This window comes from Anser anser (assembly GCF_964211835.1).
Source record: "Anser anser genome assembly, chromosome: Z".
Classification (NCBI taxonomy): domain Eukaryota; kingdom Metazoa; phylum Chordata; class Aves; order Anseriformes; family Anatidae; genus Anser; species Anser anser.
The window spans coordinates 54,146,250-54,171,830 of NC_139723.1; the positions used below are offsets into that span (position 1 = coordinate 54,146,250).

At 37.2% G+C, this 25,581-nt stretch overlaps 1 protein-coding gene across 36 annotated transcripts in view; it reads left to right on the top strand.

Annotated features, from left to right (window-relative positions):
- The window catches only part of MPDZ (multiple PDZ domain crumbs cell polarity complex component), a 105,433-nt gene extending 80,193 nt beyond the window's left edge, over positions 1-25,240 (top strand). For 33 of the 36 annotated variants that reach the window (XM_083817332.1, XM_083817334.1, XM_083817337.1 and 30 more), the window contains 20 exons: positions 2,552-2,714; positions 3,326-3,522; positions 5,580-5,671; positions 5,936-6,020; positions 6,352-6,432; positions 8,219-8,311; positions 8,405-8,479; positions 9,245-9,416; positions 11,977-12,122; positions 12,442-12,525; positions 12,634-12,827; positions 13,065-13,212; positions 16,352-16,438; positions 17,973-18,069; positions 18,737-18,780; positions 19,821-19,943; positions 20,912-21,016; positions 21,162-21,274; positions 22,078-22,201; positions 23,045-25,240. In XM_083817332.1, coding sequence (XP_083673458.1) covers positions 2,552-2,714; positions 3,326-3,522; positions 5,580-5,671; positions 5,936-6,020; positions 6,352-6,432; positions 8,219-8,311; positions 8,405-8,479; positions 9,245-9,416; positions 11,977-12,122; positions 12,442-12,525; positions 12,634-12,827; positions 13,065-13,212; positions 16,352-16,438; positions 17,973-18,069; positions 18,737-18,780; positions 19,821-19,943; positions 20,912-21,016; positions 21,162-21,274; positions 22,078-22,201; positions 23,045-23,191 — 2,370 coding nt within the window. In that variant the 3' untranslated portion in view covers positions 23,192-25,240. The remainder of the gene's footprint in view (positions 1-2,551; positions 2,715-3,325; positions 3,523-5,579; positions 5,672-5,935; positions 6,021-6,351; positions 6,433-8,218; positions 8,312-8,404; positions 8,480-9,244; positions 9,417-11,976; positions 12,123-12,441; positions 12,526-12,633; positions 12,828-13,064; positions 13,213-16,351; positions 16,439-17,972; positions 18,070-18,736; positions 18,781-19,820; positions 19,944-20,911; positions 21,017-21,161; positions 21,275-22,077; positions 22,202-23,044) is intronic. The other 3 variants (XM_083817365.1, XM_083817336.1, XM_083817356.1) reach the window with 1 other exon arrangement.
- The last annotated feature ends 341 nt before the right edge of the window (positions 25,241-25,581 follow it).

Below are 25,581 nucleotides of genomic sequence, written 5' to 3' on the forward strand. Positions count from 1 at the left end.
TTTTAATATTTGCTTGGCTGTGATCAGTGACCCTGATAGCAAAATGGGTTCATGCACTGTATGATGCTTTGCATTTTAAATGACGTAATATGAAATACTGTGCCATGGCACATTGCAAGTATTTCATGAGTTAAAGCATTTTAGTTTTTTTGTGTGTATGGCCTGATTCAGGGAGCAAAAGTCTTATGTGTGCATAAACTGAGGGGCCAGCTCCTGTTACTAGAGGTGCACATGTGGCAGGCTGAGTTCTGAAGGCAGAACCTGGTCCCCAGTGTCTGAATTGCATAGGAACACTCTCCTCACCCTCTTCACAAGGGAGCCTCGCTTTTACTTTCATTTCAGCATTTTCCTAAAAATCAAACATACTCAAATGTATGTATGCATTCACACAGATACAGAAACAAGTACTTTTTTTGTCGGTCAGATCACAGTGGCTGCAGCTGCAGTTCCTAAGTACTCATCTGTCAGGATACAGCCATATGTCCACACAGTATAGATCTTCCAGAAGACCTTAACAGCAGTGTTGTTTTTTGTTTGTTTGTTTGTTTTTGGTTGGTTGGTTCGGTTTGTTTTTTTCATATTTTCTTTATTTCTACAAAGTTCTTGGAAGCACTGTCATTTAGCGAGAACATCAGTAAATTGATATGCTGATTTTTATTTCAAACACAGAGACTACTGTAAGCTCTAGCAATCTGGTCTGCTCACACACTGTTTCCTCATTTTTTCTGTATGTAGCTTTCTAGTTAAACCTCTAGAAAGCACTCTGAAAAACTATAGTGCTTGTAGAACTACTTTCCCTTTTATCCATGGTCAATGTAGAGGTCTGCCTCCAAGTTTTCTCCATGTTGGATACATGAATTTTTGATTATGAAAAAATAATTTCTCTGTTATTAACTGGTGTTTCCACCCTACTCTGATTCTCATGGATAAAATTTCTTTGCTGTAATCTTGCTGCTTCAATTGAGGTTTTTGTTTTAGAGTATAATTTGCGTGAACTAAATTGTAAATTGTTCAGTGACACAACATATGCATTGCCTTAGATTTCAAGCACTGACCAGCGTAGCTGATACAATGATACAAAAAAAACACATGGCATTTATCAGAAATTTTAATGTAGATCATTGGCTTGGGTGCCATTTTAATACTTTCCAGGCTTTTGACATTTAAAGACTTCTTCATTAAGCTCCAAGCAAACGTTATGAATGAAAGGAGAAATTTTTTTTTTTTTTACAAGCAGAAGCAAAATGAGGGAACTGAAATATGGCATTTTCATTTTCATTAGGTCTTTGGAGTATAAAGAGAATGAAGATAACTAACTTCCTGTGTGAGACTGGAATTTCCTTAAATCTCAGTGTGACAAAGTTGTTAACTTTGTAGGTTTTTTTCAACATCTTCAGCTGAAAGGGGATTGAAGTCTTCCAAGGTGTATACTGCTATTCTGTGTGCTGTTGCCTCTGATAAGGAAAGCATCTCAGTGTTTTTGGCTCATCTGAGATGTTGTATTCAAATTTTTGGTACCAGAGGTGATTTCATATTTCAGGTGAAAACTGAAATGATAAGAACTGGGCTATGAAGCTAGTGCAACATTTGGAATGCCTTAGTTCTTGAAAAAAATACTTGCATATCACCAGACAATTTGCCAAGTAACAAAATCTTTTGGGCATAGATAATCTTCAGAATGATGATATTCAGGCATGAATTCCTTGCCTATGTGTTTGCCTGAGCAAGTGAAATGGTACAAATTAAAATGCCTAGCCAAATCCTTGATCACAGTCCATGTTCGCGTATTCCTTTGGTAGGAATGGAGGATTGCTAGATTAGATTATGGCATTTAAACATTATATTGCAGTAGTGTATGCTTTTGATTTTCTGTGAACGTGAATCAATCACATACGTCAAGGCCAAAAGTATTTTTCTTCTTTGTGGTTTAATTTCTATCTTCCTTTACTTGATCTCCCTCATGCAATTTATAGGAAAACAGTAAATACAACTGAGAAAGTCCAGTTACTGTGGATTTCTCCACTTATCTGTTTGTTTTTAAATCGTCCTTTCCATTAATACATTGATTACTTTTATTGTTTCTGGAGGCATTTTTGAAAACACTGAGTTCTCTGTTTCAGCTCCCTTTTCTCCTATTTGGCTTCCCAAGCATATCACAAGAAAAAATACATGTGGCAGCTTTTAAAAATAAAATACAGTAGAAGTCTTCTACAAATATGGCATATTGTAAAAAATAAGTTGAGTCTTCACAAGAGACTTTTTTCTGACGTGAAGTGGCACATAAAACTTTACTGAATTGGGCTTTTCTTGTCAGTTCTGTTTCCTTCTGAATACGTTTTGGAGTGAAGTTATCACTTACCTCGCATAGCGTTTGTTTCCGTCTTTGATCTCTTGCAGCTTTTTTGTGCCGTGTTACTCATTTAGAATTCCAGCTGCTTGGTATTTAAACTTCAAAGCTGTAGTCATTGACATTTTGACATTTTTGTATACTACGTTGTCGTACGCAGAGTCTGCATTTGCTTAGCCACTGCATTTTTCTTATTCTCCACAGGCATTCAGTCAGTCAGATTCAGAGCCAGAAAAGACTTCATTTTGTAACTTGCCTCTGCCCCCTCCTCCAGCATTTTCAGGAATGAGCTGTGATGTTACACAGTCATCTTCCAGCAAAGTCCAAGAAGATGTGGAGAAAGAGGATGAGTTCGGTTACAGCTGGAGTAAGTTTATCCTTGATTATAATTTTGTCAAATATTCATTGTTGAAATAACATTGTAGCAGAAGATACAGGGTGTCCAGTTTGAACTACTTTGTTCTTGTGTGTTTTGTGGTTTGGGTGTTAAGCTTTGTTGTCAGCTTTCATTTGTGGTTGGTTAGAGGCACAAAGTAAAATACACAAGTAATTTGTTCTTCTAAATTGCATTTTGATCTCTGTGTTCTTCCATTGTCTAGACTATTTCTCATTCAGGACTATTTGCAGAATTTCAGTGTAATCTAGGGAACTGATGGCAGTGATATATAATCTCAATTCCCGTTCCTTGAAGTGTTATTGGAGTAAAGAAAGTTAAAATTATTGCTTTTATACATGAAAAATCTTTTTTTTTTTTTTTTAAGAAAAGATTTATTGTTTTCCAAAGTTGGAAAGAAAATATAGAACTAGAAATCACCTAAGACTTAGCTGAAATGAAAGTGTGGTGTACAGTTAAAAATTTCTCATCTAGTTTGGAATTGTGCTATCAGAGACTGTTGGACACTGCTCATGACTGTCCGGGTGGTTTGTGAGACTTTCTAATGTAAATCCAACCTCTGCTGCCCACACCTTTACATTTAGAAAAGATCATGCAGCGCTATGGAAATCTACCAGGGGAGCTACACATGATTGAGCTGGAAAAAGGAAGGACAGGTCTGGGACTTAGTCTTGCTGGTAACAAAGACCGATCCAGGATGAGTGTCTTTATAGTGGGAATTGACCCAAATGGAGCAGCTGGCAAAGATGGCAGGTTACAGATTGCAGATGAGTTGCTAGAGGTGAGTTCTTGCAATTTATACTGACAACAAGGCATACTGACTTAAAATATATACAAAAATAAGATTCTTGCTGCAAAATAGGTGTTTTTCAGTAGACCTTGAAATTCCCAAGTTACCCACATTGACAACACTGGCTACCAAATTTTTATGCTGGTGTATGGGAAATAGTTGCAGCTGGGATTTTTTTCTTCTTCCTGGTTACAGTAGTACGGAGTAAAAGTGCATGTGCTTGTGTGTTTAAAGTGGATAAAAATGGTGGGATCCAGCAGTTTCTGTGTCATGGAGATGTATGGAAGGGCAATGCATTGTGGACCATGGAAAACACTGAAGTCCTGTACTCCATCCATCTGTGGAGTGCTCCAGACTTTCTAATTACTTCTTTGTCTAGTGGAAGTGTGATAATGTAAGAATGCTGTTACCTTGTGTTACATATAAAATGGAAATTAAGTAAGGGAAATAGGAGCAGATCCATTTGTATCATGGACTGTCTTTTCATGACAAATTTGATCTGTTCTCTAGTGGCTTTTTGAAGAAATGCAACCACTTACTATGCAACTAACATTCTCAATATGTTTAGAAGAATAATGTTTATTTTTATACTGCTACAGTTCAACTGATGTTCTTGCAGATGTATTCTGTTACAGCATTAACCAGTCTAGCAGCAGTAGTTACAGTAGTTAACATTACCATCACAGAACTGCATTTTTGTAACCTCAGAACTGTATGTTGAGGTCTAATAATGCACTGTAGTTGAAAAGGAATGGTGGGACTGAATAAAGCATGAGGGTGATACTGAGCTCCTACAGCCTGTCAGGGGCTTTGCGTTACTTTTTTTTGAGGTACCTAGCCTCATGCCTGCTATTTGCAAAGTCCAATGTTATATGCTAGGTGGTTCTCTTGATTCAGTTAAAGCTTTAAAGTTCAAAAACTTTATTATTGTAGATGCTGAATATCTTTAGAACACATTGAAACACATCTGCCTGAGCCAGTTCTCATATAAACTTACTGTGAACCTGCAACCTAATGCTAAGAGATCCTCTTAGCATCTTCTGAGAGGGGCATCTAAGCTTGCTCCTCAGGTTCCAGAGTTGCTGCCCATCAGCTGTGGTGGATCATGTCCCATCCCCCAGCTGACGGACTGACTATGTTTCTTCATAAGTGCAGGGTAAACACTGGATGCACTACTGTGTCTGGATTGTCATTTCAAGTGTAAATGGTAGGGCTCTGTAGTCTTGTGACAGTACCTAGTAGATACAGCTTGTGTGGGAGCTGAGGGTTTGCTGTTAGACTCAACACTCAGTTCAGTGTCTTGCTTCTGTTGCTTCCTGTTTTCTGCATCTCTGCTTCTGTTTGTACTACCTTGGTGTATGTGTGTATGTACCCTTTGTGTGGGTCCAAGCAGTCCTTTTCAAATAATTTCCCCATTTTTAAAATGGACTTATCCACTGTGGCTTTCCATTTGCAGGAACAAACACAATTAATAAAATGTAAGCCAATTATGGCTTTGCTTATTCTGCAAGTTCACACTGATATCTCCAGCCGTATCTGAATCATGTGAGTTTCAGGGGCTTTCAGTGAGTCTGCTCTGCTAAATGAAGACAATGATTCTAAGGTCAAATTTTCAGATTGTAAATGCACCAACATTCAGACTCCTTTGCATAAAGTGCATTGCTCACAGCTGTGGTTCAATAAAGAGTAGTAATCTTGTTGTTGAATGTATGTATTTATTTGTTTTGGTTAGAATTTTCCATGGCCCTGCTTTGTTGCTCCATGAGTCACAAAAAGGAAATAGATGATGTGCTAAGTCAATACTGCATATAACTGCAATATAACCCAGAGAATGACATTTTTAGCTATGTGAACGTGTTAAGACTGAAACGAAACTATAAGGATTTTTTTCACTAAAGAGAGTGAAAGCTGGACACACCATGTTCCTTAATTTTGCTACAGTTGCTGTTTTAGCCAGTGATGTGGGATAGTGGATTTTTTTAAGCCTAATCAAAAGATTAAAGGAATTGGAATATTTGCAGAAATAATTTCTACTTTCCTTTACATAGATAAATGGGCAAATGCTCTATGGAAGGACTCACCAGAATGCTTCATCAATAATCAAATGTGCACCATCTAAAGTAAAAATAATCTTTATCAGGTAAGTTGTCTTTAAAAGTTTTATTAAAAAAATATGTTTAATATGCTCAAGTTCTTGCACAGGGATTGTTTGTTTTTTTAATTTTGGTGAGATAGGTATGCTTTTGTACCCAGTTCTTAGCAGTTTTTAAATATGTTTTGAGTTTTCTGTTTTCATATTTGTGTTGGCACTGCCACAAATAAAGCAGAAGAAAGATCTAGACTTAAACGCGGTCTAAAAAACATGGCATTGCTTTACCATATGCTATAACTGAATCTATTTTAGAAATAAAGATGCAGTAAATCAGATGGCCGTTTGCCCTACAAAGTCAGTAGAGGCTTGTACTTCAGGGACTCTTCAAAACCAAGAGGTAAAGTAAATATTTGTTTCTTCATTTGACTGAGATACTGACACTGTTCTGGATACAGGGGTACTCTGTCGACTTAGCAATTATTACAAAAGAAGAAATCCAATGGAAAAACAAAGAGATTTTAGTGCAGCTGCTACATTTACTGTTCCTAGTTCTGTTTTACTTTATGTTCACCTGATCTGAGAAATAAATCTAATATTGCCATGAATAAAGTTATAGCAGTTTAAATGGATCCATAAAATGACCAGTCCCACTTTAAATGTATGCATGCTACTTCATTTTGATGAAAAACGTTGAAAATAGCTGCTCACAGTTGTGTTTTCATTATCAGATTGATCCCAGTGCTGGAAACTCCAGTGTTAGTTCTGACTTCAGTTCGTATAAAAACATTCAGTATGTGGAACTCCCTAAGGTATGTGCTGAAAATTAAATTTACACCAGCCACATTTATGTTCACCAGCTTGATTTTTCTGTAATGGAGTCCCACTTAATGGGAAACAAACTTTGTACCTTGCTTACTAGAAGTAACAATAGAGATTTCTAGGGGTCTTCTGTTCTTTTTTTTTTTTTTTGTGAGTGAACCAAAAACTTTGTTGATGTAATGATTGTCTTTGGCAATCATGAGGCTTTTAAACTTCACATAAATTCTCCACGTGATCTGTATCTCTGGAATAAGTCATCTCTTGACCTAATGGCAAAATTTTTGGTAACTAGCTGCTGTAGTTGAACAGAGAGTTTGTTTGTTTGCTGCCTAAGGTAAATCGTTACCTGCGTTGTTCCACGTAAATTAATTAGCATCAGATTATAAGCAGCAATTCCCCTAAAAATAATATATATATTTTGCTGAAACTGTGCAGCTGAGAGAAAATGGCAAAGTGTTGCATAACTGTGAAGCTGCCAAATGAGGGTGGAAAAAATAAGCTTCTGCTTATTGGCATGGGGAAAAGGAGTTGCATTCAGTGGAGAGTACTCATGAGAGTAAACTTCACAACGATTCATAAGTTTGTCTCCTTGGAAGGCACCTAGCCTTTCCTTGTCAACCAGCACAGTATCTTACAGATGATGGTATCCAGATGATTTAATTCTAGCTATAAACACTGGGGAAATTTCACTCTGTCCCAAACATTTGCTAATTTCAAAGGATGAGCATGCATTTTTCCATCCTCTGTATTTTCCACTGCTGTATGTATTTCTCCTGTGGTTTCAAATAGAGAATTTAAGCTATATCATGAAGTTTTATTTACCTTAGTCTATAGTTTCCAAACGTTTTGAGTTCCTACTAAGAAAGCTAATGGTATTCTTGGCTGCATTAGGCAAAATATCACTAGCATGTCAAGATGGGTGATTCTTCACCTCTATTCAGCACTGGTGAGGCTGCATCTGGAGTACTGTGTCCAGTTCTGGGTCCCCCAGTGCAAGAGAGACCTGGACGTACTGGAAAGAGTCCAACAGAGGGCCACTACAATGGTCAAAGGACTGGAGCACATCTCCTGTAAGGAGAGGCTGAAAGAAGTGGGACTGTTCAGCCTGCAGCAGAGAAGGCTTGAAGGGAGGGTCTTACAGATTTGTATAAATACCTGAAGCGAGGGTGCAAAGAGGACAGACCTATGGTATTTTCAGTGATGCCCAGTGCCAAGAGTAGAGGCAGTGGGCACAAACTGGAACACAAGAGATTCAGTCTAAATGTCAGGATACAATTCTCTACTGTACTGGTGATGGAGCACTGGCACAGGTTTCCCAGCGAGGTTGTGGAGTCTCCTTTCGCGAAGATCTTCAAAAGCTGCTTGGACATGGCTGTGGCAACCTGCTCTAGGTGTCCCTACTTAAGCACAGAGGTTTAGACTAGATGACCTCTAGAGGTTCTTTCCAACCTTAGCCATTCTGTGATTCACTGTAATTCTTAATTCTGTTTATGAATTTAACAACTGAATCACAATTGACCTACAAAGTTTCAAAAAGAGTAAGTTTGAATTTAGATTTGCTTCAGATTTATCTTGCTAACTATCTTGGTAGCCAATGCACTATTTGTAGGTCGGAAAAAATCGGCTATTTCAGAAATAGATTAGTTTAAAAGGAAAACATTGATGCATTGTAAAAACTTTTGTTACGTCTGCAAGCTTCACTAGTTATTACTGAATGTATTCTAACATTTTGATAAATGCAGTACCTAACCATTTGCATATTTCTATTTATCCCAGGATCAAGGAGGTTTGGGAATTGCCATTAGTGAAGAAGACACAATTAATGGAGTAGTTATTAAGAGCTTAACAGATCATGGTGCAGCAGCAAAGGTGTGAGAACATTTTAAATCCATATAGGGAATGAAAACGGTTTTTGGAGTAGCATTCGTAGCACTCATACTTTTTTTTCTATTTTGTTTCCAGGATGGAAGAATCAAAGTTGGGGATCAGATCCTGGCAGTGGATGATGAAATTGTTGTGGGCTATCCAGTAGAAAAGGTGCTTCTGAAGTGTCAAGAATAGCGTAGAAATCACACCACTAAATATAGGAGATGAATGTGTCCAGAACCAATAAGGTTTTTGTGACTCTACTCTGATTTTATTTTCAAAGCTGTCTAAAGAACCAAAGATCTACAGGCTTTGTCTGGATAAGGAAACTACTGCAGAATAAGATCAAGCCTGCATTTAGAGCTCAGTTGCTATTTTGTATTAATGCACTACACAAATAGTCTTTCTCTGCATTACTGATGTGACTTTTTTTTATTCCTGTGGTTCAGATCAGATGAATCAGAGGCACTTAGATGTGGGATAAAAGGCATGAACTATTGCTGAATAATGTGTTTTCATATCTAACACTTCAAAAGTATTAGAAACAGTAAAATTGTTATGTCTGTATTATACATGTTAAATTGCATCGGTGGTAAATTAGGTCATGTACTGTACTTATACATGGGGAGGGTCTGTAACAATCACTGTGTTATATTCCAAGCCTGATATTTCAACCCTTTGGAGAAAGCTATTTCCCTTTCTAAATAACAATTTGACGGAGTTTCAGGGAAGCTAATTGAATAACTTCAGCCAGATCTGTCCCACAGTTAACTCTGACGGTGTTTATTATCAAAGCATCAATATTTGTCCTTGTTCACTGCCAAGAAAACCTTCAGGATTGTGACTTCTAGCTCCAGTTTGGAGAACAGTAATTTTTCTGTATTTTAAGTGACACTCCAGCTATATTCTGCATCAGCTTTTCTCTTCATCTTTCAGTTTATCAGTCTCCTGAAGACGTCCAAAACCATGGTGAGGCTTACAGTCAACTCAGCAGAGGCAGATAGCCTGACTACAGCGTCAGTCAGCACTGCTCCAGCAGAGAGGAGGAATATCCAACCACCAGCAACTGTCCCCTCTTCCAGCTCACCTGAACCAGAAGCGGTCAAAAGTAAGGTTCTCCTTGTTTGTCTAGCTTCACTAGAGTTATGAGATAGAAATGAAGACGTAGCTTGTAAACAAATTCTCTCTTTTTGTATGCACTCAATTGTTTTCTGAACTTCAGTTTCTAGTACTTCCAGATTACAGATCCATCTAAATAAAGCAGTAAGGCTCCAAACTGAAGACCTACCTCCTGCTTTCCCACTGGCCTGTGTTAGAGTTGGAAGAGTGGAGGGATTTGCTCTTGCATCCCAAGGGCTGTCTAACAAGTGCTTGTATCATGGATGTCTAGAAGTGGGAGCCATTTTCTTTAAAGCAGAGAGAAAACTCACCTCATCTTTGTTAGAGCAGAAGAATGATTGAAGCTGTCTCACTGTTTAGAACTACCTGAATTTCAATCTCCCCCTTTCAAATGGAGACTTGAGATGCAAGTGATTGATAATATTTATTGGTTAAGCAACACACCACTAAGAAGGTAATATCTTAATTGACTAATGGAGACCTCACAATTTATTCATATGTACATCACGCAAGTATTGCTGAGTCATGTTTCTATTGACTATTAGTAGTAGTAGTATTGATACACAATTATATCACTACTAAGTTCATAGAATCATAGACTATCCTGAGTTGTAAAGGACCCAAAAGGAGCATCAACTACAACTCCTGGGTCTGCACAGGACCATCCAAAAATCAGATCATATGTCTGAGAGCATTGTCCAAATGCTTCTTGAACTCCAGTAGGCTTGATGTCCTGACCAGAGCCCAGCCACCCTCTCTGTGAGGAACCTTTCCCTAACACCCAGCCTGAACCTCCCCTGTCAGCTTCACACCATTCCCTCAGGTCCTACCACTGGTCACCAGCAAGAACAAATCAGGACCTGCCTCTGCCTTCTCCTGGTGAGGAAACTGTAGGCCACCATTAAGCCTCCCCTCATTTTTTTCTAGGCTGAACAAACCAGGCAACTTCATCTGCTCCTCATACATCTTCCCCTCTAGACCCTTCACCATCCTTATAGCCTTCCTTTGGACACTCTAATAGTTTTATGTCCTTTTTGTACAGTAGTGCCCCAAACTGCGCACAGTATTTGAGGGGAGGCTGTGCCAGAGCATAGCAGAGCAGGACAGTCCCTTCCCTCGACCAGCTAGTAATGCTGTACTTGATGCACCCCAGGGTAAGGTTGGCCCTCCTGGCTGCAAGGGCACACTGCTGGTGCATATCCAACCTACCGTACAATGGAACCCCCAGGTCCCTTTCTGCAGGGCTGCTCTCCAGCCTCCCATCCCCCAGTCTGTGCATACAGCGACAATTGTCCCTTCCCAGGTGTAGAATCTGTCACTTGCTCTTGTTGAACTTCATATTGTTGGTGATTGTCCAGCCCTCTAATTTGTCTCTAATGTCTCTGCAAGGCACTCTCAAGGAAATCTACAGCTCTTAGCAGTTTAGTATTATTTGCAAACTTTTACTCAAAAAATTTGTGTGTGATCACACATAAATTAATACCTAAGGATGTAAGTTGTAAGGAACTTTTTAACACCATATACACTGTAGGAACTTACACTAATTGTGGCTTTAACTTTATATATATTATTTATATATGGTAACATCTTTAAATTAAAAGAGGGTAGATTAGCTATACGGAAGAAATTCTTTGCTATGAGGGTGGTGAGGCACTGGAAAAGGTTGCCCAAAGAAGACGTGGATGTCCCATCCCTGGGAGTGTTCAAGACCAGGCTGGATGGGGCTTTGAGCAAGCTGGTCTAGTGGAAGGTGTCCCTGCTTGTGACAGGGAGGTTGGAATGAAATGATTGTTAGGGTCGCTTCCAACCCAAGACATTCTATGATTCTATGATATTTACACCTTGAGATATACAGCTTCCAAAAGCTGTGTCAGTGATCAGTTAAAAGTGTGACTGGTGTATAGAAGCTCTTGTTGAGGGCTCCTAGATATAACGGTGTGTGTGTACAACCTTTGGTTGACCAAGTACTGGTAGACTTGGAAAATACCACTGTATTTCACATTCTTTCTCATGGTACAAATCTGAGTCTGAGACAGAATATTTAGTTAGCTGGACCTTGACTTAGCCCATTACAAAAGGGTAGGACTGACATCTTTGCATCCATGTATGTAATACATTGTATGCACTTTATCTGTGATCTGTGTTGCAGAGTTACTGGTATAGATATTTAATTATCTCTGAAATAGCATTTGTTGTGTACAATAGCTTCTTTGGCTATCCAAACTCTAAGAGTTTGTAGGTAGTACAAATATAGCATGTTGTATGTGATACTATCTCAGTAAACTTAAAACTGTGATCCAGGTGCTTGTTGACCTAGAAACAGGACAACTGCTATTAAAACCACAGGACAGTACTTGACTGAGGGCAAGGGAGGGTGGTATTATGTGGGCATTTTGAAATAAGTATGTTTCCTGTAGATTGACTCTTGAGCTCTTACTGTAGAGTATGAACTCTCAAAATGATATTTTAACGTCACTCTTCTGATACTAAGCTGTCTTACCTAGGATGTTTAGTTAATCCTGTAACTAGGATGTTTAATTTTGTTTTAGATACAAGCAGATCTTCAACTCCAGCCACACTAGCTTCTGACCCCGCTACTTGTCCCATTATTCCTGGATGTGAAACAACCATTGATATCTCCAAAGGACGGACTGGTCTTGGCCTGAGCATTGTTGGAGGAGCAGACACTTTGCTGGTTGGTTGGAAAAATACCTGTTACTCACATGAAATAATAATATAGAAATGAAAATATCTGTTAGAAGAGATTTTGTCTTCATTTGTTCTGTGGCACTTTTATAGAAAGTTACTAAGGATCAGGAAAAAAAAGAGAAAAAAAGAAAAAAAACACTTTTAAGATTGAAAGTATAAGTGAACTTCTTAAATATTTTGGTAATTTGTCATTATTCTAACTTTTTTAAAACAATGAATTTTAGCAGGAATTTTCTGTAGCTCTTGCTTCAAAGTTAGGGGCATTTTCTTTCACTATGCAATTTATTTTTGTTGCTTATCCACAGGGAGCAATCATTATCCATGAAGTATATGAAGAAGGAGCAGCATCAAAAGATGGGAGACTGTGGGCTGGAGATCAGATATTAGAGGTGGACTTACTTCTTTGGTCACTGTTTATTTTCATTTGCTAGCTAGACATCTTTCATTTGTCTGTTGGAAAGTCCTGTATATGTCATCTATGTATGCTTACATTGTAGGTGAATGGGATTGACCTCAGAAATGCCACACATGATGAAGCAATAAATGTCCTCCGACAGACTCCCCAAAAAGTTCGCCTGACGGTGTACAGAGACGAGGCCCAGTACAAGGAGGAAGATATGTATGATGTACTCATTATAGAGCTCCAAAAGAAGCCTGGCAAAGGCCTTGGCCTGAGTATCGTTGGGAAAAGGTATGAACATACACGGACAGTCAATGTCTGGGACTTGGTCACTCGTGTGTTTCTGTTGGGGTGCTGTGCTCAAATCCCGTAAAGGCAGTATGTGTCATTCTTGTGCCATTCCTAGAGGAACTAGCTCAACATGACTCATCAGAAAAATGAGACAGTATTCATTGGGTTCCCAACTGCAAGCCATAAAAGTGACCCTTAAACAATATTGTAATTCAGAATTCATGTGTGTATTTACAGAAATGATACGGGGGTGTTTGTGTCAGACATCGTCAAAGGAGGAATAGCAGATACAGATGGGAGATTGATGCAAGGAGATCAGATACTGACTGTGAATGGAGAAGATGTTCGAAATGCTAACCAGGAGGCTGTTGCAGCTTTGCTAAAGGTATCAGGAAAACATGAGATGGTTAAAAGTGAAGAATTGAGATCCAGATTTTTAAAAGCTTAAGTTTTATTCAGCCTGTGTTCAGACTGTTGCTGAGATGTCAGGGAGAACAAGCTTTGGATCTGAATTTAAATTCCTGAAGGCTAGAGCGTTCAGATTTTCATACTTCGCCTGATAAAAGTGGGAATAGTGGTAGCACAGACTGCCATATCTTTATAGGGCAATAAAAGACCATTACCTAGAGCAATCTAGAACTTAATGCTGTATTTTATCCAACAAATGCCTACTTGTTTAACTATCTCATATTTTTAGAAAGATACTTAGAATTGGCTTTAAATTATACAGAACTCATCAGTGTAGTTGTGCCAGAAAGTGGTTGCTTTCACAGTTGTTAATGTTTATCTTTTTTTTTTTTTCTTTGTATGTCTTGTGTCACATTACATCCATTAAATTTTATAATGCCTTTCTCAGTGAGCAAGGCATCTAGGGTAAGAAATCACTTTCTCACAAAGATAAGTGAAGTAACCTCCTGGCTGCCGTTCTCAGAACCAGAATTCCTGTTCTCAGTAAATACTGTGTTTCTGATCTCCTCCATTTCCAAATCAGAATGAAGTCATACATACAACAATTCCTGTGGTCTGGCAGGAAGTCCAGCTGGTCAGCCAGTTTGTCTGTTTTCCATACAGAGTTTTGAGACATTCGGTTGCATGTCAGGATTCTGTTGAGTCAGCATTTTTCAATGAAAACGCTCCACTGGAAAAAATTTAACAGCCTTTATTGATAGCTGACTCTTGGGTATGTAGACATAATCATGCTTCTTTGCATTATTTTAAAAGGTATATTTTTGCAGGTCTTAAATAGTTCTTCAAGCCTTTTTTTTTTTTTTTTCCTAGGGTATGCTCTTTTTTTTATGTATATATATTTTTTCAGTGTGTGACAATAATTGAGAATGTCACAGCTGCATCTGTGTTCTGATAGTGAACTTGTTAATGTATTCCTTTGGGGTAATAGTACTTTCCAATTCTTACCTGATACTTTATTTTATATAAGGATATAAGGACAATGGGTTTCTTCTTCACATGCTGCACTTTGGACAAAGTATTTCTTCCTCATATGCTGCACTTTTACATCTCTTCTTAATTAAAATGCCGCTTCATTTGGAAAGTTTCTATCACTTTTGTTAGTTGGCAAGCATTTTGGAGTATACAATTGAGTATACTTAATTAATAGTCTCACTTATTATTTTCATGTTTAAGTTTTTGATACTTCATCCCACTCGGTGGTACTTGTAAATAATTGTCCTGGCCCTGAGAAATGTGGTGTCTAAAATATCTCAGATATTATTAATGGTTCTGTTTCTTTCACACAGTAAAAATGGATAAAAGCATGATCACTCATACACAGGCAGTCATCATTTTTAGTTCAGGTATCAGTTCTATTTTCATTCACAAGTGAATGATCTACAGCGAGTTGTCCTGAATTGCCTAAAATGTATTTTGTTAGAAAGTTATTTACAATCTTTGTAAAATCCCAATGTATTTAAACTGCCATAAAACCACAAGAATGTGTGAAAATTCCTCCCGTTCTTGCAGTATTTCTTGTTATGTATCCCCCAAATATGTGTAAAGTTGATAGTTTTTTTTCCACTCATTTGACTTTAGATTTATCAAATAGGAGACTCCAGGAAAAAAAAAAAGTAAGAAGACAGAATGTGAAGTGATTTACTCACAAGTTCAGATGGAAAGTATTACCTCCCACTTTCACACATAATAACTTCAAAATCTCATTTGTGGGCTTGCATTTTATGTGAGGATGTGGTAATTTTACAGGAGGAAAGCAGCAGGAAAGACTGTTTATGTCTGAGCCCTGATCACATCTTTTCCAGGACGTGAAGAAGTCAGTATTACTTAAAAAAATAAAAAGTAATTTAGTAATAAATCTCTCCTAGCATCAGCTCTAAGAGATTATCAATAGTATATGCTAGCTACAGAGGTTTAGAAACCCTATTTGAATGGGTATATTATGTTGTTGAGTTTGATATATTGGTCTGTTTCTTACTGTGAATTTTCTGATAGATTTTTGAACCTCTCTTAGGGTAATACAGCTAAGGTATGATAAATAAAGGCAGACATCTGTAACAGTAAATTCTTTGGTTGCATAGGTACCAGAGATCATAACAACTTCCCAGTGGAAGAAAGGGAAAAGCAAAATAGCAACAATACTTTGAAATTTCTGTATTTAAATATGTTGCAGATAGATAGATGTTCTTTTGACACTACTTATATTATTTTGGAAGTCCTATTTTCTGAAGTGTTTTTGTGATAACACCTTACCTATCCGTTATCAAAATAAGCCTAACATCTTGGTTTCTAGATGTTTGATTGCATGGTGAATTTTCATCTGAGATAGGTATTTATACATGAAATGCCTAATAGTATATTTAAGAACTCAATGCTTAATGGAAGCATTGGAATGGATTTTCCAATGTGCAATCAATCCATATCACCCAAGTTCCTCTTGGGAGTCAGATACAGAAAGGTCTCTTAAACTACAGATAGATTTTTGGAAAACCTCCCACCCAAAATCTCGTTAGTTACATCAGTATGGATCCATATTAACAGGTAATTTCAAGAGTGGGAGAGAGATTGCTAACTACCACTTTAAATACCACACTATCAGCTATATCAACAGAAATACTAATTAATACTTGGAGGTTTTGTACTGTTTTAGTGCTTATCGTGAAAATACTCCACTTTTATTCTTCTTTGAAAAATGTCATCTTGAAAGTACACGTTAGCATTACTATTTAGAAGCCAAGACTACTACTCCTTAAATAAAAGGTAATGGAATTAGGCTTCATAAGTAGTCCTCACATCTGTATTAGAATACTGTTTAATCCGAAAAGTTCTCAGGTCTGTATTGAATATCATTCAATAGTATCATTCAGTCATAGTTGGTATGGTTCTGGTCCTGCCGCAAACTCTGTCTTTTCAGTTCTCACCACAGGGTTGTTAGTCCTGTATTTTCCCCTCTGTCCATGCTTTTTTCTTCTTCTACCATCTAATAAGTGAATTAAGTGTTGTTGTTGGCTTTAATGTTGTAGATACAAAAGGTGTATTAAAAATGACTCTTTCTTTAGTGTTCGTTAGGTACGGTAAGACTAGAGGTTGGAAGAATAAAAGCTGGTCCGTTCCACTCTGAGAGGAGAACATCCCAGAGCAGCCAGGTTTGTAACTGTAAAACTGTTTAGTCTGGAAGAAAAAAAATGTGGTTAAATAGTGAAAGCAAAAAAAAATAGTTAATTTTATGATGAAAATTATTTTCCATGTACTTTGCAGCTTTTTGGTAGCCATTTTACATGTTCATTTTAGCTAGTTGTACCAGTTAAAGACGTGATCCAGCCAAGAGTTCATTCCAGAAATAGTAGAGTAGGTATTATAGTAGAGTATATAGTAGAAATAATAGAGTAGATTACAGGCTCTACTATGTTGTCTAGTCTGATTCTTAGAGCTCTTGCATGGGAAATAGGAAGAGCTGATTGTCTTCATTACCAGAACAAGTTGATGTAGGGTTTACACCTGTTACCTGGAGGGTGTTGAGTGCAATGGGGTATTGTTTCAGTAATCTTACTGAATTTCTCTATACCTTTCATATTCTTACCATAATCTTGGTCACAAGAAGCAGGAAACCTTCACCCTTTCTGTCAGGCTTTTCCTAAGTTTACTTGTTTTATTGTTGTTTTAATGTTGTTTAATGTTATAACTCACATCAGTTTCTGCATTTGAATGCATCCTTTATGTGGTCGCAGCTCTCATTGTGATTCTGTGCCAATGTATGTACTGGGATTTCCAGTAGGAGTTATTGAAATGAGAGAGCTCACGACTTATCTTAGAACTTTTTGTAGTTATAAACCTGGTATACATCACCATCACTATTGTCAGTGATTGAACATAGATGTAAATAGTTTAAGGTGAATCCTAATTAAACTGGGACTTTTTCTTTCTGAAATTTGAAGTGAATAGGCTAAGAAGGGTTAAGGACTAAGTGTCAGTATCTCTTCAAAAGATAATGCCAGTCCAGACAAAAATACACAAGCTCTGTGTGGTATTAATCTAAGCTATTAAGTAAGAAGTTCACAATGTTGAATGTTTAGAAGAGTCGGTAAGAGTCAATGAACTAAAACCACTGTGAGCCATGTTGTTCCTTTACATTGTCCTGAGGCTGTAGTGGAAATTCTGTAAATTGTTTAGGGGAAGCTGGAAAATTGTGTAGGTGAAACTGAGTGGAGAGTCCAATCTTAGTTTTAGCTTATGGAGTGTCTGGATGACTGTGAGGATACATGTGGGGATATGTAAAGATTTGTCTTTTGTATTGTGTCCCTACCTTGATAATGGTGGCTGTCTTATTCACCAGAAGGTCTTTGAAGTGATGAAATATGTGGAAATAAGGGGACAGTCTGGCCCTCAGAAGCAAACTGTTGCATGGGTCTGTAATTACGCGATCTCTGTTGGTCTAATGACATGTTTCAAACAAGGAGCCCTCCAGAGTGTCCAGGAAACATACAGAGGTTCAGTGTATCAGCTTTAACTGGGCACAGAAAAAGTAGCAAGAAAAATACACTGAATAAAAAAATATTTTTAATAATAATAATAATAAATAATAAAAATATTTTGTAAAATACACTGAATACAATGGGTTACAATTTTATCAAATTGGGACTCTGAAACTGCTTTTTAATCCCAGTGTAACACTGTATTTAGGTCAGTGAAGGAAGTGGCAGTCTCTCATCCTTCAGCTTTCCAGCTTCTGGTTCAAGTGCACCTGAGGTCTTTGAAAGTGGTCTGAAGAAAAATACCTGTAAGTTTTTATGGCCCTTTCAGTAATTTATATCTGTATATTGGTAGCTGAGATCTGCTTTCTCTAACACATAGTCATTGTATACTACAGGCCTGAAAGTGATTCCTTAGTCATTAAAATGTTGCGGGTGTGGTGGTTATTATACAGTACGTCATATATCTCTTTGAATCACTTTTTATAAAATAAACTAGCAGGTGTTACATCAGCAGTTTAGATGCTGAGAATCTAAGTTGAGCGAGAACTATTTTTGTTGAATCTTATTATGTCTTCAGTCAAGCTGTCTGACTCATTCTTGGAAAGTACGTGGTCAATTCTGGATACTACATTAAATTAGAATAGCTGTGTAATAGCTCTCCAGTGCTCAGATTTACACCAGTTACTTGTGACCCAAGTATCGCTATCAAATAATAGTTTCTATTCTATAAGCATTGCTTAGCAATTTACTCCAATAGTTGTTTAACTTGAAAGAATGAATGACTTTTTCACCCATTCTAGATGTATTTCAATGCTATTAATTTAATGGCAGCTGCTTTCAAAATCTGTGTTGAAATGTATGTCTGTAATGAAGCAGCAGAAAGCTAGAATCATCACAGTGGCTTGGATGACTTTAATGGAAAAGTTTCTTTTATATACTAGTTTAACTTTCCTTTTTAAATTTATCTGACAGCAGCTTCTGAAATACAGGGATTAAGAACAGTTGAGATAAAAAAGGTAAGTTACAGCATAAAGTGGTATGTATCAGGAAAGGTTCTGTAGATGTTATGTGTATGTAAAGGAGAAAGTCTGGCCACCCAGTTAATCATTAGAGGGAAGAACTGATGTGGCAATAGTTAAGTCATTTGTCTACTGGTTTTACTGATCTCCACTGCCCATATTTATAAGTAAAGTAAGTGTGACTTCCACCATCACATTTTGTGACCTGTTTTTAAAGCAAATGGAGAGAGAATTAGTAACAGTGTTACCAAACAGAGTTAAATCCAGGCAGTTGTAGTGAAGCCAAGGGAACTGTACTAAACTTGCAAGTCTGTTGTTTTGTATTTCACATTTGTTTGACATGTATTTTTAATAGATAGGCCTTTACATGACAGCTGCCAGTTTTTCAACTGGGTTTCAATTGCCTTTCTCATTGATGGGAGCATAAGATCTAAGTTACAGACTGCGTCTGATTGTCTAAAACACATGCATTTATTTGACTTTGCCTGGGATCCAGTTTCCTTGATTACGCAGATTGTATTTAACTATTCTCTTTTTAACATTGAATCTGTGAATACCTATCTATGATAGCAATTTTGGTGGTTAGGTAGTTGAGCATTGTACAGCAGTGAATTACTAGTTTTGTTGTTCAATAGTGGGACACTAGGGGGAGCATAAAGATTAATTCTCATCTACAGCAGGTTCCTAGTAGGAGGCTGATAAAAAAGGACAATCAATCCCATCTCTACAGTTTTCCTTGCCAGACAAATGCTGACATTAAGGGTTTGATGTTGACTTCTGTAAGTATTCAGTTTGGTTAAGAAAAAACATATAACTGAGTCAGTAAATTGTCACCCTCCGCTGATGGGAAGAACTATGTATTGTGCGCTCTGTGCTTTTCCAAAATATATTAACTTTAAAAAATGGCTTGAGACAGGCATATTCTGATTTTCATAAGATAGGATTTTTATTAATTTTTTAAGGTAAGCCTGCAATTCTCTATGTATTTTTCTTTCCAAAAAAAAAATCTTTTTTTTTTTTTTTCATTACAATAATAGGGCCCTGCAGATTCACTAGGAGTGAGCATTGCTGGAGGTGTAGGAAGTCCCCTTGGAGATGTTCCTATATTTATCGCCATGATGCATCCAAATGGAGTTGCAGCTCAGACTCAGAAACTGAGAGTAAGTTAATTGTTAAGAAGGTTATAAAGATTGTATGGGTACTGCACAATAATTACTCTAGACAGGTAATAAGGTAGCAGTTTAATGATGCAGTCATGATTGCTTCTGGCTGTGAAAAGAATTTTTGCTATTTGGATTGACAATAAAGTAACTCAGATTGGTGACACGGTAAAAGGTAATTGCTGAAGGATATATTAACTTGGGAAGGAAGTCCTAAAGAAATCTTGGATCATACAGCTGATAAACTTGTGAAAATTCAAAGTAGGAAGCCTAGTTCAGAATGATGGATTCTCTAAGTGAGCTACACTGGTGAGTCTCGTGGTCGTTCCTGTATGTATGCAGTCTGTTTCATATCTCATGTTCTCTGTGCTTACCTGTCTTAGGATAGAGAATTCTTTTTCAGATTCCAAGTCAAAGTAAGTAGTCGTAACACACAGCACTTACATGTGTACTGTATTCAATTTATATCAGAGGTTGTTGAATTTGACTAATGTTCCTTGGAAAATAGACAGTGTTATTTCAGGATGAATTTAAATATATATATTTCAGGATTAATTTAAATATAAAATATATATATAAATATATATAAATATGTCTTAAGATAATGTACTACTTCAACCTGTCTGTATTCAGATGATTTTCCATATCCTTCTAGAATATTAAGATTAATTCTGTAAAGAACAATTATTTTTTTTACACTGAATACACTAAACTTAAACACTGATCTGCTAATTCTGATCTCATATTTTCTACTCTTCCATCACTTCACTATGTAGTTCAATGATGTTGTGCCTTTGAGAGAAGTGTACCATGCACTCTTCCTAATTTCTTTCTTCCTGCCCTATGTCACTGATAAATTGTAGCTAACTCTAAGTACTCAGATCTGCTATTATTGAAAGAAAATGCCAGATAAATCTATGTAAATAAACTTGTATTGATAGTTATCTTTTCTACATTTTCTTCTGCAGGTGGGGGACAGGATTGTTAGCATCTGTGGAACATCTACCGAGGGCATGACTCACTCCCAAGCTGTTAGCCTCTTAAAAAATGCTTCGGGCACTATTGAGTTGCAGGTAAAAAACAAAAACAAAAACAAAAAACCTCCAGTGACATTTGGAATATTTTCTGAACATTAGTTGCTATGATGTATTATTTTAGTATCAGCATTCTTATTTTACTGGCTTTTTTTTAACTCATTTTACTGAACTCTCTTCTTAGGTTGTAGCTGGAGGAGATGTGAGTGTTATAACTGGTCAGCAGCAGGAGCCACCTACGTCCAGTTTTACATTTGCAGGACTAACTTCAACCAGCATTTTTCAGGATGATTTAGGGTCAGTAAATACATAATAATACAGTCTATGTAGCCAGCTACTTGAGGTGGAACTCAACCTAAAATGCTTACAAATTGTTTTGTTTTGTTTTGTTTTCCCTGCTGTAGAATTAAAATGTGATTTGATTTCTTTTTAAATACGGCTTTCTTCATTTCACTGAGCCTAGGTACCTAAGATTAGTTGATACACCCCAAATCGCTGTTCTCAGACTTACATAGCAAGGTTCTTTCCACAGTGGTACTTTCGTTTCTATAATGTACTTTTTTAGCCCTAGGCTATCAGAAAAAAACGACTTTCATGGTATACAAATGTTACCACTTCTGGTATACTACAAGACACAGCTATGTAAACAAGTATTGCCTCAGATTATGTCATAAATCTGAGGCATTTTTCCAGGAACAGGGAAAGAGAGAATGGGGTTCTTTAGGCACACAAACCTACATTAAAAGATAGAACTTCAAAATTCATGTAGTCAAAGTTAATGTGTGGAGATATACCTACGAGTTGTCTGTATAAACACATACATGCAAATAAACAATCATAACTCAGAGTAGGAGAGAAGCAATTAAATCTTGCAACATAACGATTGGCTGCTAATTTTGGACTTTTTTTTAGGAGGCCTAAAGGGTTCCAGGATTTTTAAAGGTGTTTGCTAGGAAGATTGTACCATGAGGTACATTTGTAGTTATAGAGGAAATGGAAGTGCATTGCTTAACTAGAAAGAAAAAATGTTTTTGGTTGAACATTATACATGTTAAATCGTAAGTTCAGACAACATAGCAACGCTTTTTCCCTTTCATTAGGCCTCCTCAGTACAAGACCATTACTCTGGATAGAGGACCAGATGGCCTAGGCTTTAGTATTGTGGGGGGATATGGCAGTCCTCATGGAGACTTACCCATTTATGTGAAGACAGTATTTGCAAAGGTAAGTGTAGATGTGTTCAGTCAATCCATTTATTAGTTCACAGCAGCCACTTTCTTAAAGCATGGCCTGAGTTCGATGCCAAATGATTAACAGTTTTTCACAGCTTTTCTTGACCAGTGCAAGTTCTGATCAAAATGTGCTCGCATTATTTGAAGGATAGAGTTTCAGGAAGATTCAGAATTTTTCAAGTGCATGAGACTCTGCATATGGCAGTCTTTTTCAACTCTCAAAACTGGAAATGTTTACATACTTTGAAAAACAACCCCCCTACCTTATGTTTAGAATTCATTTTCTTCAAGTAATAGAAGGGACCAATTTATTACAGCCTGAAAGGTAGACCAGCATAAAATAACTGAACTCATCTGGACCTTTGGAGAAGTTCAGGTACTGACTGGATTTTATGAGTATAGCCTGCCCTAGGGAACAGCCCTGAGTTAAAAAATAAATGTAATGAAGAATCCCAAATGTTTGTTGTAAGTCAAAGTTAACAGGTGGGTTTTGGTTACTGGATTTCCAGTTTGTGGAAGCTATTTCAGGTCTTGAAAATCTTGCTGTTATGGTACCAGAGACTAGAAGTTATACTAGCTAGACCAACAGGATTAAAGTAATATAAAAATCCTCTAGATCCATCCTCTAGATCTAAGTGTTGTGAAAGTTAGAGAACGCAGGACATACTGCAGTACTAGCAGGCTGTTCTATGATTGACTGTAGTCAAATCACTCTCAATCAAAAAAGGTTTAAGGGGTTTTGTGTACTGTACCCATCTTATTCAGACCATTGGGACAGTGCGGCAGGGAGAAAAAGAAATGCATGAGTCTGCAATTACATGTTTTATTGTTTCAGGGTGCAGCTGCAGAAGATGGACGCCTGAAGAGGGGAGATCAAATCATTGCTGTGAATGGGCAGAGTTTAGAAGGGGTGACCCATGAGGAGGCGGTTGCTATTCTGAAAAGGACGAAAGGAACAGTCACTTTGACTGTTTTGTCATGAACTAGCTGCTGAAAGGGGTAGGATCGACAAGACTATATTATTTACATTCTGCTTAGCAAAGAGAATGGAAATGTTTGTATAGCCTTCTCGCTCTTCCCGCTTCACAGGACTGTGTTACGTCACTGAAGAAAAATAACATTTAACCATATTTTTGTATGTAATAGAAGTATTTCTCCTACTGTCAAACCACTGGGATGGAGTTATGTCACCTATGGCAAAGACATGAATATTTTTCCTAGTAATATTGTAATGAATACTTGTAAGACACTAAAAAAAATGTTTTCATTAATAACCTCACAACAAAATTTAAATGTTTTGCTAAGAGGCTTTGAATATTTTAAATATGTGAGAACAATAAAGTCACTGAATCAGCAAGGCGATGGCATGGGCAGAAGTAGTCAGAAAACAGAAATAAGATTATTGGAGAAATAAAGTATTAACAAAATACAGAATTTGGGGAACAGGAGGAAAAGCATGTAATGTGGAGGCACATAATTAATGGACTTTTTTTTTTTTCTATTACTCTACAATGACCAAGTAGAAGGAGTTGGGAGGGGATTTTTTGTTGTGTTTAGTTTTGGTTTTAGCTTGTGTTTGAATTGTGTTTTTGATGGTGGGGATTTGTTCTCAGGCTGAAAAATTTATTTGCTAGTGGAGACTTATCCTGGTGAGTGAGAGTGCCCAGCAACTGCAGTATTAGAAGGATTAAACTTTTCTTTCATAACAGTAGTTTTTTTCTAGACTATGTGGGAGTGAAAGCAACCTCCCTAGTGTGAAATGTGTGTAAGCAAAGGTTGTCCTCTTGCAATGGGCAAGGCTAAATACTGTCTTAGCGCCGAAGTTTCTGATTGCTGCTTGAATCAGAGCTGTGAACAAACCGCTCAGGATATATTTACTTAGCTGAATATACAGCCTTGTGTATATAGGTTAATACAATGCAGAAGATGTTAGTGTTACAGTGTTGCTTGTCATTATAAAATAAATATCAGCAAAGATAAGGTCCTTCCTGGACTGAGGAGGGCTATAACCAGCGGTTGATGGTGGGTAGACGGCTGAAGATCAGTTCCAGTGGAGAAGAGGGGATCAGTGAGACAGCAGTGAAAGTCTTTGCATCAGTGTCAAGCAGAAGAGGACAGCTGAGGGTCACAAACATTATTTGGGGGTTGTTAATTTAAGAGGAGCAAATGCAAGATACTGTCTGGTAAAAAAGATGCAGCCATGAAGCTGTTATTTGGATAGCAGAGTTGTCAATAAATTTGTCAACATCCTCAGTTTACTAAGAAGTCTTTAAAACTTTATCCCGAAATCATACCTACTGATACCACTGGCTGATTGTAGTCTGCCTTTGGCTCTGCTTCTTCAAACTGGCTCGTCAGAATCTGGCAGATAAAGCACACCTTGCCCATGATTTACCTTTCTGCATAAAAATGCCACTAAATATGTTGAAGGTGAAATACACCTAGCTAATTAGCATGCTATATACTTCCTGTAGCAGCAAGACCACGTTGATTAGCAAAAAAAAAAAATTCGCAGCAAGAAGGTCGGCACATCAGTTGTCATTTAAGAGAACTCTCTGAACAGAAAATGCAGGCAGTGGTCAGGCGATTACTAGAGGAAGATGTGAAAGACTAGCATTTGTATTAGTGAGAAACAAAAACAGTATTAGGAATGTCTGTGAAATAGTATTAACAAAAATGGTATCTAGATCTAAGCGAGTTAACTAAAACCAAACAAAAACAAACACAAACAAACAAACAAAAAACTTCGTCTCATTAATTGTTCTAGAAGTTACTGTGATTGGCAAAAAATGAAAGTACACAGATGGTACCATTACTGGCTGTTGTTACTGAATTGTTCTTGTGTACTTATTCCTTGGTTAGAATAAGAGATGCATACATTAGAGTGTGTAAGGTCGCTTTAAATAGTATCTATATTTGTAACAGAAGTAGTGTACAGATATTTTGTTACTACTGTTGTGTCTAAATGGGGGATTTAATTCAATAAATACCAAACTCTCAGTGATGAAAAAATAAAGTTGCAGGTGCGTTTCTGGTGTGTGCTGGCTTTGTTCATTTTGTTGTGAAAGATTAATCCAAACTTTTTAATTAATAACAAGAAGTTAATGATATTGCTCTTTGTGTGAGCCATCTAGTAAAAACTGCTTTATCTGGATTTTCAGATTTTAGCTTCACTCACAGTCTTTTAGCACATCAATAAGACAAGATACCAAAACTATTTAGAAATGAATAAGAGAGTGCCTTGCTTGTTTAAAACAGACAGTATTTAATCATTTCTCAGTCTGCTTAAAAAGCAGTCTGTTGGGTATGGTTCTTGACACGAGCAATCAAAACACTGAGCTGAGCAGCCTGGAATATTGCTTTTAGCCGTGA